Source organism: Tachyglossus aculeatus, chromosome 6 (genome assembly GCF_015852505.1).
Source record: "Tachyglossus aculeatus isolate mTacAcu1 chromosome 6, mTacAcu1.pri, whole genome shotgun sequence".
NCBI classification, from domain to species: domain Eukaryota; kingdom Metazoa; phylum Chordata; class Mammalia; order Monotremata; family Tachyglossidae; genus Tachyglossus; species Tachyglossus aculeatus.
In genome coordinates, this window is record NC_052071.1 from 40080311 (window position 1) to 40095332 (window position 15022).

At 45.4% G+C, this 15022-nt stretch overlaps 1 protein-coding gene across 1 annotated transcript; it reads right to left on the reverse strand.

Annotated features, from left to right (window-relative positions):
• Positions 1–4616: 4616 nt before the first annotated feature.
• LOC119929573 (olfactory receptor 13H1-like) lies at positions 4617–5573 on the reverse strand. Its single transcript, XM_038747746.1, has one exon. The coding sequence runs from the start codon at positions 5571–5573 to the stop codon at positions 4617–4619; it is 957 nt and encodes a 318-aa protein (XP_038603674.1).
• Between the last annotated feature and the right edge of the window lie 9449 nt (positions 5574–15022).

Genomic DNA, 15022 nt, shown 5'->3' on the forward strand with positions numbered 1-15022 from the left:
AAGGGTCCCTGATCAAGGATTGTGGGTAATATCTGCTGCTCTGGGGGCCGGGACAGGGCTGAGGCAGAGTCATAAATGAAAGGAAATCTGTTTTTCTCCCCGGGCTACAACGCATCCCCACAACTTCCCTGGGATTCCTGACTGCACCTCATCTTCTCCCAGAACAGGTAGAGACGAATCCAAGCCACTTTTTATGCAGTTTCTTCGGCGCCCAAGGCGTTTGGTTAGTGAATGATGAGGGCCCTACTATTCTCCCCATCCCCTTCTCTATTTTGCCCCTTTGGCTTCCGAACCCCTTTTCCTGGAGGTAGGCTGAGATGAAGGGCAGCCAAGGGCTACCAACCTACACCCCACTTTCCTCCTCCTGGAAGCCAGCTCTATCCCCGGGGAAGGGTGACCTCCTTAATAATAATAATGACAGTGCTAGAATTTGTTAAACACTTACTCTGTGCCAAGCACTGCGCTAAACCCCGAGGTAGATATAGACTAATCAGATGGTACTCTGATCAGACTTGAGAAGGAATGTAGCCTGGTGGATAAAGCACAGACCTGGGAATCAGGAGGATCTGGTTTCCAATCCCCACTCTGCCACTTGTCTGCTGTGTGACCTTGGGCAAGTCACTTTCCTTCTCTGGGCTTCAGTTACCTCATTTGTAAAATGGGGATTAATACTGTAAGCCCCATGTGGGATATGGACAGGATCCAACCTGACTAGCTTTTGTCTACCCCAGCGTTTTGAACAGTGCCTAGCACATAGTAAGTGTTTAAACATCCACCTCTCCTCCCCCGCCCCCCCCACAAAAAACTCAGAAAACCTGACTCAATCCATATCCCCCACAGGGCTCATAGACTAAGCAATACTGAATCATCATTTTACAGATGAGGAAACTGAGACCCGGAGAAGTGAAATGACTTGTCCACGGTCACAGCAAACAAGTGACAGATCTGGGATTAGAACCCAGGTCCCCTGATTCCCAGCCCTGTGCTCTTTCCATTAGAGCACAATGTTGCTTTAAGAGTGGACATTTTGGGTCGGTCTTCAGTGATCGGGTTTGGGGTGAGGCGGGGTGCAGAGGGAGTGATGAGAGCTCCCTTCCTCCCTCCCTTTCTCCCCCGTCCCTGTAAAAGACCCCCCTGCTCTACCGTCGCTCCCTAGTCCATCCCTGCCTCACCCCCCAGGCTTTTCCCAGCCACTGTGTCAGCCGAGAGGTCCGGGGCACAGACTGGACCGAGAAAAAAGGGAATAAAAGTCACCAGCAGAACGGGGCCAGGGGCGAGATAAGGGTGCCAAGAGGTATTGTACTTTCCCAAGCGTTTAGTACAGTGTTCTGCATGGCAAGCGCTCAATAAATATTGATGATGATGATTCAATCATTCAATCATATTTATTGAGCGCTTACTGTGTGCCGAGCACTGTACTAGGCGCTTGGGAAGTACAAGTCGGCAACATGTAGAGACGATCCCTAACCAACAACGGGCTCAGTCTAGAAAGGGGAGACAGACAACAAAGCAAAACATGTACAGTGCTCTGCACACAGTGAGCGCTCAATAAATACGATTGAATGAATGAATGTAGACAGGTGTCAAAACCGTCAGAATAAATAGAATTTTAGCTATATGCACATCATTAACAAAATAAATAGAATAGTAAATATGTACAAGTAAAATAAATACAGTAATAAATCTGTACAAATACATACAAGTGCTGTGGGGAGGGAAAGGAGGTAGGGCAGAGGTTGGGGGGGTGGGGTGGGGAATGGTCTAGTGGATAGAACACGGGCCTGGGAGTGAGAAGGGCCTGGGTCCTAATTCCAACTCCACCACTATGTGTCTGCTATGTGACCTTGGGCAAGTCACTGAACTTCTCTGTGTCTCAGTTACCTCATCTGTAAAATGAGGCTAAGACTGTGAGCCCTATGTGGGACAAGGACTGTGTCTTACCTGATTAACTTGTCACATAAGAAGTGATTAACAAATACTATTATTGTTATTATCATTATTATTATAAAAAAACATAAAAGCATCCACAGAAAGGCACAGTGAAGGGGGACTGATGTTAGGGACCTAGGAGGGGACGGGGCCAATGTGAGTTTGCTGTGGGCAGGGAATGTGTTTGATGTTATATTGTATTCTTCTAAACCCTTAGTACAGTGCTTTGCACATAGTAAGCGCTCAATAAATATGGTTAATAATTATAATTATAATGATGCAATGGGGTTCTCAGGCAGAGTGAGCCTTGGCCTAGTCGGTTTTCAGAACCATCTCCGGAGCCGAGTTTCCTGGCCTTTCCTCCATTCCGTTACACTAACGCTCTGTCGTTCTAGGTGTTGCATTTCCTTCATCTCTTTGAGATAAATGCCAACTCCCACTGGCAGAGGGCAGGGAGAAGGGGAAGACTCAGCCTCAGAAGTTAGCACAGAGCCAGGAAGGGGTGAAATGTCGTGAAGCTGAGGCCAAGTCTACATGGGAAACTCCATGTGCATCTCCTCCCTCGCCAGAGGAGTGTCTTTCAGATGATGTGAGAAAATGGGCATCGACGGTCATCGGGGTAGGAGCGGAGGGTGGCTTTGAAGTTCAGAGCTCGGAAGGGGAGGTTACCATGCTGAAGGCTAACAAATGGGAATCCTGGGGTTAATCCAAGGACCTCACTGGAACAGAACTAAAGCCGGGGGTCAGGGCTCTCAACCAACCTCTCTGTGCCTCAGTTCCCTCAGCGCCTTGCCCCAAGTCACGTTGCAGAACTGAGACTAGAATCTGAGCCTTCTGACTCTCCCTCTTTCCACTCTGCCTCCCTGGAATAAAACCTGACCCCTTGGCTGGATAGCTTCAGGATGGCCCCTTCTCGCCCCCATCTGCACTTCAAACTGCAAAGAACCACTGGATGAGTCCCAGAAGACTGGCTCTAGGCTTGCAGTTGGGATGAAATGTAGGTCTGGGAGAAGTTTCTTGCTGGGGTAGATTTTTTTTTTCCCCCAAATCAGGTACCAGAGGGCCTCCAGAAATGCCTCCTGTTTCCTCTGTGCATCTATCTCTCCACAGCTCAATGCCCTGGAGGAACAGTTGGAGAGCATCATGCAGCAATGAAGGGGGGTGGAGGGGCCCTGGCCTAGGCCAAGATGACTTCAGCGTTTTTCTCCCAATTGGTGTAGTGGGTGTCCCTTGGACTGAAGCTGAGAGCAAATGTGGCTGGGTTTACAATTGGTTGTCTCCCCTTCCCAACTTCCCCCAAAACCTACTCCAGATCCTGAAAGGGGGGAATTAGAGGGGAAAACCTCTCATTCTTTGGACTTCATTAACCCGACTGGGCTCACCCGAGAGATTATCTCTGAAATAAAATGCCACTGTTCTTATTGCTAGTTAGGTCCCTTGTATTTAGGTCTGTGGGTAACCATCCAGCCTCTCTGAGTTTCCCTTCTTTGGGGTCAGCTTCTTTAATTCCCCTAATCAAGGGAATTATAAGATCTGCTTCTCCATCCTAGGGGGTCCCCCATAAGGGGAGAATTGCCCCATCTTCCTATTTTCAAGAGAGCTCGGCCATTGGCCACTAGACAGGTTCCAGCTTGGGAAGCCCCTGGTCTGCTGGGGGCTAGGAATAGAGGAGAATTTTGAGGAAAAACGAAGAGGCGGAGGGAGGGGGTTAGTGGGCTCCAGGGACTGGAGGTAGCCTTCAGTTACCTTGTTCCTTTCTGTCCAGTTGTAGGGCACCCTCTCCAACTCACTAGGAATCTCTACTTCTGCTAGGCCTCAGGTTTTTGCTGCTCCATGCTGAGTGAAAACACGTAGACAGAGACACACAGACACACCAACACAATTCCAACCCCCACCCCTCCCTATCCCGGGAAGAATAACAAAAGTGGTATTTAAGCACTTATTATGGGCTGAGCACAGTTTCCTAAGTGCTTGGGAGTGCTCAATACAAGAGAGTTGGCAGCACGTTCCTGGCCTAAAGTAAGCTTACATTCCAGAGTGGGAGAGAGACATTAATATAACTAGGTAATTTCTAATACTACTACTAATAATGGTGATGGTATTTGTTAAGCACTTACTATGTGCCAAGCACTGTTCTAGGAGCTGGGGCAAATACAAGGTAAACAGGTTATCCCATTTGGGGCTAACACTCTTAATCCCTATTTTACAGATGAGGTAACAGATAAGGCATGGAGAAGTTAAATAACTTGCCCAAACTCATGCAGCCATCAAGTGGCAGTGTTGGAATTAGAACCCATGACCTCTGACTCCCAAGCCCGTGCTCTTTTGAGTAAGCCACAATATGTACTTTGTAATAATTGTATTTGTTATGCACTAATGGGCCAAGTAGTGTACTGAGAACTGGGGTAATCAAGATAGTCATGTCAGACACAGTCTCTGTCCCACATTGGGCTCACAGTCTAAGTAGGACAGAGAATAGGTATGGAATCCCCATTTTACAGATAAGAAAACTGAGGCATAGATAAATTCAGGGACTTTCCCAAGATCCCACAGCAAGTGGAAGAGCCAGACTTAGAATCCTGGCCCTCGAAATGATCTTACAGATCAATTGTAGTTCATTTCTGTCCTATTATGAATTATACCTGTTTCTCAAGTCAGCCTCAACTCAACATTATATGTCATAGAATTCACACTGAAAGCCTTACTTGCGTGGTTTTCCCAGCTGCTTTTCTCAAGGCTCCTATCACGTCCTTGTTTCTCAATGTATAAATGAGAGGGTTCATCATGGGGCTCACTATTCCATAAAATATAAAGATGATTTTGTCCTGGTCTTTTCTGTCTTTGTTCTGAGGTTTGAGGTAAATGGAGATGAGGGTCCCATAGTAGATGGTCACCACAGTCAGGTGCGATCCACAGGTGGAGAAAGCTTTCCTCCGCCCAGCTGTGGAGGGGATTTTCAAGATGGCCACCACAATCCGGATATAAGAGAGGAGAATGAACAGAAAGGGGAGGGGCAAGATGAAGAATGAGCTTAGCCACATCAGGATCTCACTGACAGTGGTGTCAGAGCAGACCAACTTTAAGACGGCTTCCACTTCACATACAAAATGGTTTACTACATTGCGCCCTGCACAAAATCGAACCGGTACAGTGACCACAGGAAGTAGGGCCAGCAGGAAGTTACTTATCCACATAGTAGCGGTAATCTGGAAACAAGCCCTCATTGTCATGATCAGCGTGTAATGCAAGGGGTTCGATATGGCGATGAATCGGTCGTAAGCCATGATGGCTAGTAGGCAGCACTCGGTGATGCCACAGAAGAGGGAGATGGTCATTTGGGCATAGCAGTCATTGTAGGGGATAGTGGGGCAGTCTCTGAGGCAGTTGACAAGGGCCAGAGGCACATTGGTGGTGGTGGAACACAGGTCAACAAAGGACAGATTACAGAGGAAGAAATACATTGGGGTATGAAGTCGAGGCTCTTTCCACACTACCATGATGATGAGGATATTTCCCACAACAGTTCCCAGATAGAGATGGAGGAAGATACAGAAGAAAATGATTTGACTTTTGGGCTGATGGGAAAATCCAACCAGAATGAATTCTGTGACCTCAGTGTAGTTGTCCCCTCTCAGTTTATTCATTTTCTCCTACCTGTGGAACCAAGACAAAGGAAAGAGAGCTTGAATTTTAGAAAGTCCAAGCCCAATGAGTTCTGACTCTAAGGGGGCTGGATGGGAATTACTTGGAGTGGTCCCCAGGATTCCTGGTCATTAGCCATCATCTGGCAAGGAGCAGATGGTATAGTTTCCAGGAGGCACTCACCACAAAATTGTGTATTCCTCAGAACTGGGATCTGTTGATAACCTGGTCTCTAGTTTGAGGTCATTAGGTCACTGAGGGCAGTTCAAATTAGGGTGGAATTAAGGTTTTCTTGATCAGGAAAGGTAAGTGATGTCTCTGCATTTTTTGTAGTGGGTGGAACTGAAGTTCTCACTACTGTTTCCTCCTGTTTTTATTTTCTTTCTTTCAAATGAGTAAATCACCAACTAGGAAAGTGGTACCTCTGGGTAACCTTCAGCATTCCAAGTTCTGAAGGAAATTAGTGCCAAAGAGGTTAGTTTAATTTAGCCTTTCACTTTTCAGAGATAATCAAAATAAGCTGAATCTCTATCCAGTGATGGGGAAATTAGCTGAAAAAATTTGCTTGAAGAGCAAACATCCTAGAACCCTTCTCAGCCAAGTTCGATTTAACCAGATTTTCCATCTCTGAGACCATTTCTGGAGTATGGATTTTCCTAAATCCAGTGTTTTTAACCCTTTTGAGAATTGATGGTTACATGTGCTGATGGAAAGACTCCCCCAGTGCAGAAACTAAGATCATAAATACAGAGGGAGAGAAGATTTTTCTAATCACCAATCTCGTCCCCTCCTAGACTAAAAATGATTTCTATGTTGGGTTTTTTTGGGGGTGGGGGTGAGGGAGGACTGCCTCTGAGTGCACTGATAGATAAAGAAAAATATGTTCTCATTCAATGAAATCTAAGCTGCTCAATGGGTTATTAGGTGAACTCCTTTGGACCTGGGTTCTAATCCCAGCTTCTCCACTTGAGCAAATCACTAAACTTCTCTGTGCTTCAGTTCCCTCATTCTCAAAAAGGGAATTCAATACCTGTTATCCCTCCTACTTAGACTGTGAGCCCATGTGGGAGTGTTGAGTACAGTATATGGCACATAGTAAGCGCTTAAGAAATACTAAAGTTAATATTATTAATACTTCTCCTGGGCACTTGATGTTCTTTCACTCCTTAGAAGCCCAGAGATACAGGATGAATGTAATATCTTAATTTCACTAACTCTTTTGGTGGCGGAGGTGGGGGGAGGGGATGTGAAGAGAAGGCTGTTTTCTAAGCTCAGCCAACATGGTTGTCTCACAAAATAACATCCCATTTCTCTTAAGTGATATTTAGCCTGAAAATGCATTAAAATCTTATGCAAAAATGTACCTTGAGTTACAGTATGTTAAAAGTTTGGAAGATAGCTGTGCCTATTTGGGAAGCCACAGATTTGGTCTGACTTCACCAGTTGGAGCTGTCAGACACCAATCACCTTCATTTCAAAGGAACTACCGACTCTCCAGTGAGTCAGCCAAATGGAATTCCAGGGGTGATTGTAGGAAATACAAGATAGTGCAGATATTTTTATTCCCAATGGTTACCATCTAGAATTAAAATGTAAAGTCCTCCATTAATTTGAGAGGTGGGAAGGAAATGAATTAGATCGCTTTTTTAAAAAATCAAAAAACTGGAATGGGCTTTCAGGTTGTGAAGGAGACCAGGCACTCACTGAATTCTGTAGCTTCCGAGGTAACTGCTGCTGGAAATGTAGTCCTTTCAATGTAACAATAAAATCCAAAGATAGCCTTTGGTCAGAGGTGGGTCACCAAAGCATCCAGCCCAGCCTGGTTTAAGGGTGGTCAGATTGGTCGGTTTTTCTTTGGGTCCTCACAGACCCAGCAGGAGAAACGGTATCTGTGCACGTCCAGCGATGAATTTGTTTGCCTGTATTAAATCCATGAAGTAACCCTAAGAAACAAAACAAATGATTAGTAACGCCATTTTCTAATTTTAAAAGCTGACTCCATATTTGTAGGGCACTTAGAGGGAATCAATCAATCAGTGATATTTACTGAGCCCTTATTATGTGCAGAGTACTGTACTAAGTACTTGGGAGAGTACAACAGAGTTGGCAGACATGTTTCCTGGTCACAATGAGTTTATAGTCTAGTATGTAATAACATCAAATCCCAATTTGTTAGAAATTCAAGCAGTACATTCAACACTGTATCATGGTCATTTTTTTTTAGGGGAAGGTGACTAGTATTTTATACTCTTACCTACTCCTACATATCTTAAGATATGTATCTCTTACCTTGACTTCAAAATTTTAAATGATATGAGGCCAGATCTGCTCTCTAAGATTGGCTGATACGTTACACTCTCCAAAGCAAACAATGAAGATGATTTAATATAATATAGCTTAGATCAACTGGCCAGAGGGATACGATACTGGTTCTTGCACTCACCTTGAGAGAAAAACCTGCATATCTTGGAAATCCAAATCCACTACCTAGAACAGGAAGACATTCAATATTTCAAGAAGACCCCAGAGCTCATGATTTCAGCCTTCAGGAGACTTCAGGGATCATATCCCCAATATGCAGCGAAATTCCACCAATGGGAAGTGGATTGAAGGGACCAGCAATGTGTTGATGTGCCCTCTGAGGAAATGATACTTTTTTTCAGTTGTAAATCATTAAAGCCAAGCAGAGTCTTTTTTTTTCTCTTGTAATGAGTCTCTGATACGTGCAAGTGAAACTGTTTACAGAGACTAACTTGGTTACTAGATGCAAGGGAGGGTGGACAATTATGTCAGTTATAGTTAGAAAATAACTTTTCAATAATGGTCTGAGCCTATGGAGACAAATTTTCATTTGGAGAATGGGGCTGGAAAGGGATGAGGGATTTTAGTCGGGATGAGGATTGGGAGAGGAAAGTCTCTAAAGACCTGAAAAGCCAGAAGGCCACCGTTTTCCACTCTACTCTGAAGACAGGAATTTATCACAAAATATAGTCTGGCAGAGTCCCACAGTCCCTCAAACCCCGACATTCAAGTCCCTTCAGAATTCCCAAGTTGTTTTTGAAAACTAGGAGAGGGAAATCAGAAATGAGCTTTGAGATTAATGAAGATTTTCAAGTTTGAGGAAAGCCCTTATACTTCCTTTCGCTGGGCTACCCAGAGATGTAGAACTTGAGTAATTATCCAGTGAACTTGATCAGAGTGGATAACCAAGCTGGAGAACTCCAAATCTTTATTTACCTTTGTGCTGTGCAGACAGAGTGAGACTGTAGCTGGGCAGAAGATTCCCGGGTAAGCAGTGGTAACAGTAGGACATTTGGAAAGAGAAAGCGGCCCTGCCTCTGTTCTGCGAGGGACTGCTGTTGCTGGGGACATCATTATTATTATTATTATTATTATCGTCATCATAATCATATTTGTTAAGTGCTCACGTTGTGCCAAGCATTGTTCTAAGTGCTGGGGCAGATGCAGGTTAATCTGATCGGACACAGTCCCTGTCCCACATGCGGCTCACAGTCTAACTAAGAGGGAGAACAGGCATTGAATTCCCATTTCACAGAAGTGAAGTGACTTGTCCAAAATCACACAGGAAGCAGGGGCCAGAGCTGGGATTAGAACCCAGGTCCTCTGGCTCCCAGCCCCTTGCTCTTTCCACTACCCCATGCTGCTCCTTTTCCTTGGGGACTCAGACTTCTCTTTACGAATTATTATGATTATATACTAATTGTATTATATAATTATTGTAGATGCAATTATTGTAGTCTTTGATGTCTATGTGCCAAGCACTCTATTAGGTGCTGAGATTAGGTAAAAGATAATCAGATTAGCCACAGTCTGGGTCCCACGTGGAGCTCACAGGCTAAGGGGGAGGGAAGACAGTTGTTTTATCACAGTTTTACTTAAGAGGATACTGAGGTTCAGCAAAGTTAAGTGACTCACCCAGAAAAATCACACAACTGACAAGTGGCAGAGATGGGATTCGAACCCAGGTCCTTCTGATTTCCAGGCCTGTGCTTTATCCACAAGGCCCCCCAGGAATCATGTCTCCCCACTCTATTACCTTGTATTCTTGCAAGCACTTAGTATACTCAGTAAGTACTCAATACATACTATTGACTGATAAAATTGTTATTTAGTATAGGACAGAGTCATCTGCACCTACTCTGAAATTTACCCAGTAGAAGACCTCATCTGCCTTTCAGCCAAGGTGACAAAGAGCTTGCCTTAGCCTTGGGTATGGTGAATCTCCTTTGGCATAGCTGGTCTTCTTCGGCATGGTAGATCTCCATCAGCTCGGCGGTCCCAGTGATGTGGAAATAGGAGGGGAAGATGCAGGAGCAGGGCTGGTGCAAGGCGAAGGGTCTACAGGTGAGAATCATCAGCTCAGGAATGCGGTGGTGAGAACCAGCCAGTTTGATGAAGGAGGGGACATCACAGGCAAAGCAGACGATGGTGTTGGACTCACGGAAGCAGAGCTGCAGCTACAGGGTGAGGAGGACGGTTGGCAGGAGGGGTACCCCCCCAACCAGGTGGCCGCCACACCAGGTGGCCGCCACCTGCCCACGCACCTGATGGCTCACGATCAGTGGGAAGCTCAAGGAATTGCAGATGGCAACAAAGAGTGGCAAGCCCGACGACGAACGGATGGTGTTCCTTCTTGGCCAGGAAGAGGAAGATGCCCATCTGGGGGAAAGACAGCTCGGGTCCAGGAGGATGGACGGGCACAGAGGCTGATGAATGGCAGAGGTCCAGGAATGACAAGTTGCTGAGGAAGAAGTACGAGTGGGTGTGGAGGTGAAGGTCACCCCAAATGAGGACAATGACGAGGCTACTTCCCAGCAGCATGGCAAGGTTAGTCATCAGCATCAAGATGAAGAAGACAACCCACCATTAGAGGTGTCAGAGATCCCGACAAGGACTGATTTGGACAACGGGGTAACACCTCCTCCCATGATGCTCACTTTCAGTGTCCTTCAATAGTAATTCTGCTATTGCCTGGGTCCTGCCTGCAAGGTGAGGAAACAGGTGGAAGGGCACCAAGAGAAGTGAGGAGCAGATGCAGAGCGAGGCTCAGGTATCTTCTGCCCCATCCTGGGGGAATGGCAGGGATTCATGGGTTCAATACCTGAGATCGGTGCTGGAATCAGAGACCCATAATATAATGATGGCATTTATTAAGCGCTTACTATGTGCAAAGCTCTGTGCTAGCGCTGGGGTGGATACAAGGTGATTAGGTTGTCCCACATGGGGCTCACAGTCTTCATCCCCATTTGACAGATGAGGTAACTGAGGCCCAGAGAAGTTAAGTGACTTGCCCAAATTCATACAACTGACAATTGGCGGAGCCAGAATTTGAACCCACAACCTCTGACTCCCATGCTCATGCTCTTTCCACTAAGCCAGGCTGCTTCTCACAATACTCATTTAGGGTGTATTATGTGCCAAGGACTGTACTAAGCGCTAAGGACTGCACTATGTACTGTGCTAAGCACTAAAGGAGATCAAAGTAAGTGCTCTGCACTTACTGTGTGCAGAGCACCATACTTGGACTTGGGAAAGTAATAATAATAATAATGATAATAATTATTATCATATTATTATAATATATATCTTCTAATCTATTATATTATAATATTATTATATTATTAATGATAATAATGATGGTATTTGTTAAGTGCTTACTATGTGCCAAGCACTGTTCTAAGCACTGGGATAGATACAAGGTAATCAGGTTGTCCCACGTGGGGCTCACAGTCTTAATCCCCATTTTACAGATGAGGGAACTGAGGCAGAGAGAAATGAAGTGACTTGCCCAAAGTCACCCAGCTGACATGTGGCAGAGCCAGGATTAGAACTCACAACCTCTGACTCCCAAGCCCAGGCTTCTCTGAAGGGGGTACTACGGGCCTTGGGATAGGCAGGAGGCTAAGTATAATACAGAGTTTATTTATTTTATTTGTGCATATTTATTCTATTTATTTTATTTTGTTAATATGTTTTGTTTTGTTGTCTGTCTCCCCTCCCATCAGTGTAGCAACTTCACATCCAGCAAAACACACTGCACACGACATTTTTCCTGTTAAGGAGAATGAAAGGAAAATATTTCCTGTTCACCACCCTTCCTCCTTGTTCTTTGAGCTGCTGGAACAGGCTTCCTGTCCTCGTCCCCAGACCCTCAAACATCACCCCCCAACACAACTCCTCCCACCCACACTGGGCTCCTTTTTAAGCTAGTGGCAGAGAGGGATCTTCATAAAAATAAATTGAGATGGACATTTTAGAAACAGAATTAGTACTCCCTGAAGAAGAGGTAGCATAATTTAGGGGCTGAACTAGATTTCCCAAGGTATTTAAGTCCTGGGATTCTGTGGAAAATCATCGGCCATCAGCGACATTTTTTACCTCTAAAAGGGAACGAACGAGCCACGTTCCTGACACTGAGGACAAAGAATCTGTTCAGTGGAATTGATTCTGGTACTGGAGGTTTGCACAGCCCCACTCACCCTCTTTTCTCCCTGTCAATCACGAGCAACAAGCAGGCACAGGGCAGGGGGAAGTGCAGGGATTGTCAAATCCTGTGAGGAATTAAGTTGTTTGCTCTCACAATCCCTTTTCATCTCTCTCTAATTTATAATAATAATAACGATGGCATCTGTTAAGCACTTACTATGTTCAAAGCACTGTTCTAAGTGCTGGTGGGGGGATACAAAGTGATCAGGTTGCCCATGTGGGGCTCACAGTCTTAATCCCCATTTTACAGGTGAGGTCACTGAGGCAAAGAGAAGTTAAGTGACTGGCCCAAGGTCACAGAGCAGACACGTGGCAGAGCTGGGATTAGAACCCATGATCTCTGCCTCCCAAGCCTGGGCTCTTTCCACTGAACCATGCTGCCTCTCTGACAGTGGCTACTTTGAGACCAGATGTGCCTCAATTTGAGCCCCTTAAGGTGGTGGCTCCCCACAGAGGGCATTTCTCACTGAGCTCTGGGATATGAATGATCTCAGAAAACAGAGCTCAGTTGAGCCACTCACAGCAGCGACTTGCAGACTTTGGAAAGATGCAATCATCATAACAAATATAATTGTTGATCCAAGTCTGCCCAAGACAAAAACCTAACATTCCAAGCCAACCTAATGCCAGTGGGATTGCACAGTGCCAGCAGGGATGTTTTAGGAACCGGGTACCCCTGGGCTGGGTCCGGGCCCATTCCAGCAATCCTGAAGTCATTCATTCATTCAGTCGTACATAGAGCACTATACTAAGCACGTGGGAGAGTACAAGACGACAATGGACTGACACATTCCCTGTCCACAATGGGCTTACAGTGTAGAGGGAGGAGATTATTATTATTAATTAAAAGTCATTAATATAAATCAATAAATTACATATATTTAGATAAGTGCTGTGGGCCTAAGAGGAGGGATGAATGAGCTCTCTAAAGAAGGAGGTTTCATAACTTTCTTTGGTAGCTCCCAGGCAGATGACTGATGCTACCAAACCCAAATCCTTCATGCTTCCTTTTCCAGCGAAGCAGCATGGCCTACTGGACAGAGCCCGGGCCTGGGAGCCCGAAGACCTGGGTATCCTGGCTCCACCACCTGCCTGTTGGGTGACCTTGGGCACGTCATTTCATTTCTCTGCCTCAGTTTCCTCATCTGTAAAATGGGAATTCAATACCTGTTCCCCTTCCTTCTTAGTCTGTGAGTCCCCCGAGGGACAAGGGACCCCAAGGATGTCCAACCTGATTAACTTGTATCTACCCCAGAGCTTAAAACAGTGTTTGACCTAGAGCAAGTTCTTAATAAATGTCATTATTATTATCATCATTTTGTACCTCTGCCCACTTCTCGTATGGGGTAGAAAGAAGACAGTCAAGCCAAGACAAGCGTTCCCTGATTAATTTTCCTGGGTCCTTAAGCCATATCCTCCTTTACACCAACTGTAGCACTTATGAACTTTACCCAATCTCCCCTCAGCATTCAGGTATACATGTCCACACAACTGAAAGTTGTAAATACTTTCATGTTGGTCCCTCCCCCCGCAACCCCTCGACATTGCAGTGTAAGCTCCTTGAGGGCAGAAAATGTGTCTTTCTATTCTGGGGAAAGATCAAGAAGGGAGGCAATAGCAGTGACTCTGTTGTCTCTGGGAAACGGTGTGGCCTAGTGGAAAGAACATGAGACTGGGAGTCAGGGGACCTGAGTTCTAATCCTGGCTCTGCTACCTAGTGCTGTATGGCATTGGGCAAGTTATTAAGCTTCCCTGTGCTTCAGTTTCCTCACCTGTAAAATGGGGTTTAAATACCTATTCCTCCTCCCACTTGGAGACTGGGAGCCCCATGAGGGGCAGAGACTTTGTCTAACCCAATAATCTCATATTTACCCCAGCACCTAGTACGGTGCTTGGCACGTGGTAAGCGCTTAACAGGTACCATAATAATAATTACTAGAAATCTACCTCTTCTGCAGAAGTGGCAACAGTAGCTGTCACTACTGCCACCATCACCATACAGCAGGGGGTCCTTTCCCACCCACCCAGGCCAAAAATAAGACCCTGAAAGGGTCCTGCAAAAAACTGCCAAACGGTGGGGCAGAACCCCAAATGACCGTTGTGGGATGTTGTAGGGTCACTCTCGGCTAAACACAGTCCATCTCTCTGTTGTCCCACTGTTTGTCTGAGACTGGCCTTGCTCCGGTCACTGGGGAAGACTAGTTATTAAGTTAGGTGCCAGTACAGGAGAGGAAGATTACAGGTGGGTGGCAACATAAGCAGGAGGATTTGCGACCACCGGAGAGTGAGTTTCCAGTGCACAACCGTGGAGGGGCCGGAGTTGGAAATGTGACTGGAGTTTGTGATGCTACAATGCTGAATCTCTCTCTGTCGGGTTGGAGCCAAAACCGTTCTCATTTCCTCCGAAAAATCAAAACTTGAGGTAGAGGAGACTCAGAGAGGCAGGGGTCACTGCTGAATTCAAATTTAAACTAGTAATAATAAAGTCATCCCTCCCAATTCCCCCCTGATGTTTTCTAATCAAAGAAACATATCTTAGTTTTCCCCATCAGAAACAGAAGAGGAAAAAGATAATCTTTGTATTACCAGGGAAATATGTTTGCTTTGATTCAAATACCCAGCTGGGAACCCGACTTTTTAAGAAACCATAATCTTCTTGGAAAAGCATGTGTATATTTTCCTTTTCTTAATGTGTTCTTCCTTCCTAGGCTTTTATTTTTCAGCCTTTCATTGAAAGGGGTGAAATCCTCTCATGATTATCTTACTCAGAGAGGTTTGTTGAGCATTAATAGGCTCGTTGGGCATTGCTTATTACCAATGCAGCGAACAGAGTGGAGCAATTAAAACCACTTTTTGCAAACACCCAGACACCCCACTCTGGGCATTATTAAGGAGACAACAAACTTGGCACTTCTTCGCCAGAAACTTTTCAGCACAGTAATAA

Bases quoted from the DNA above. Each gene is read 5' to 3' on its own strand.
- LOC119929573 (XM_038747746.1), bottom strand. From the start codon at position 5,573: ATGAATAAACTGAGAGGGGACAACTACACTGAGGTCACAGAATTCATT.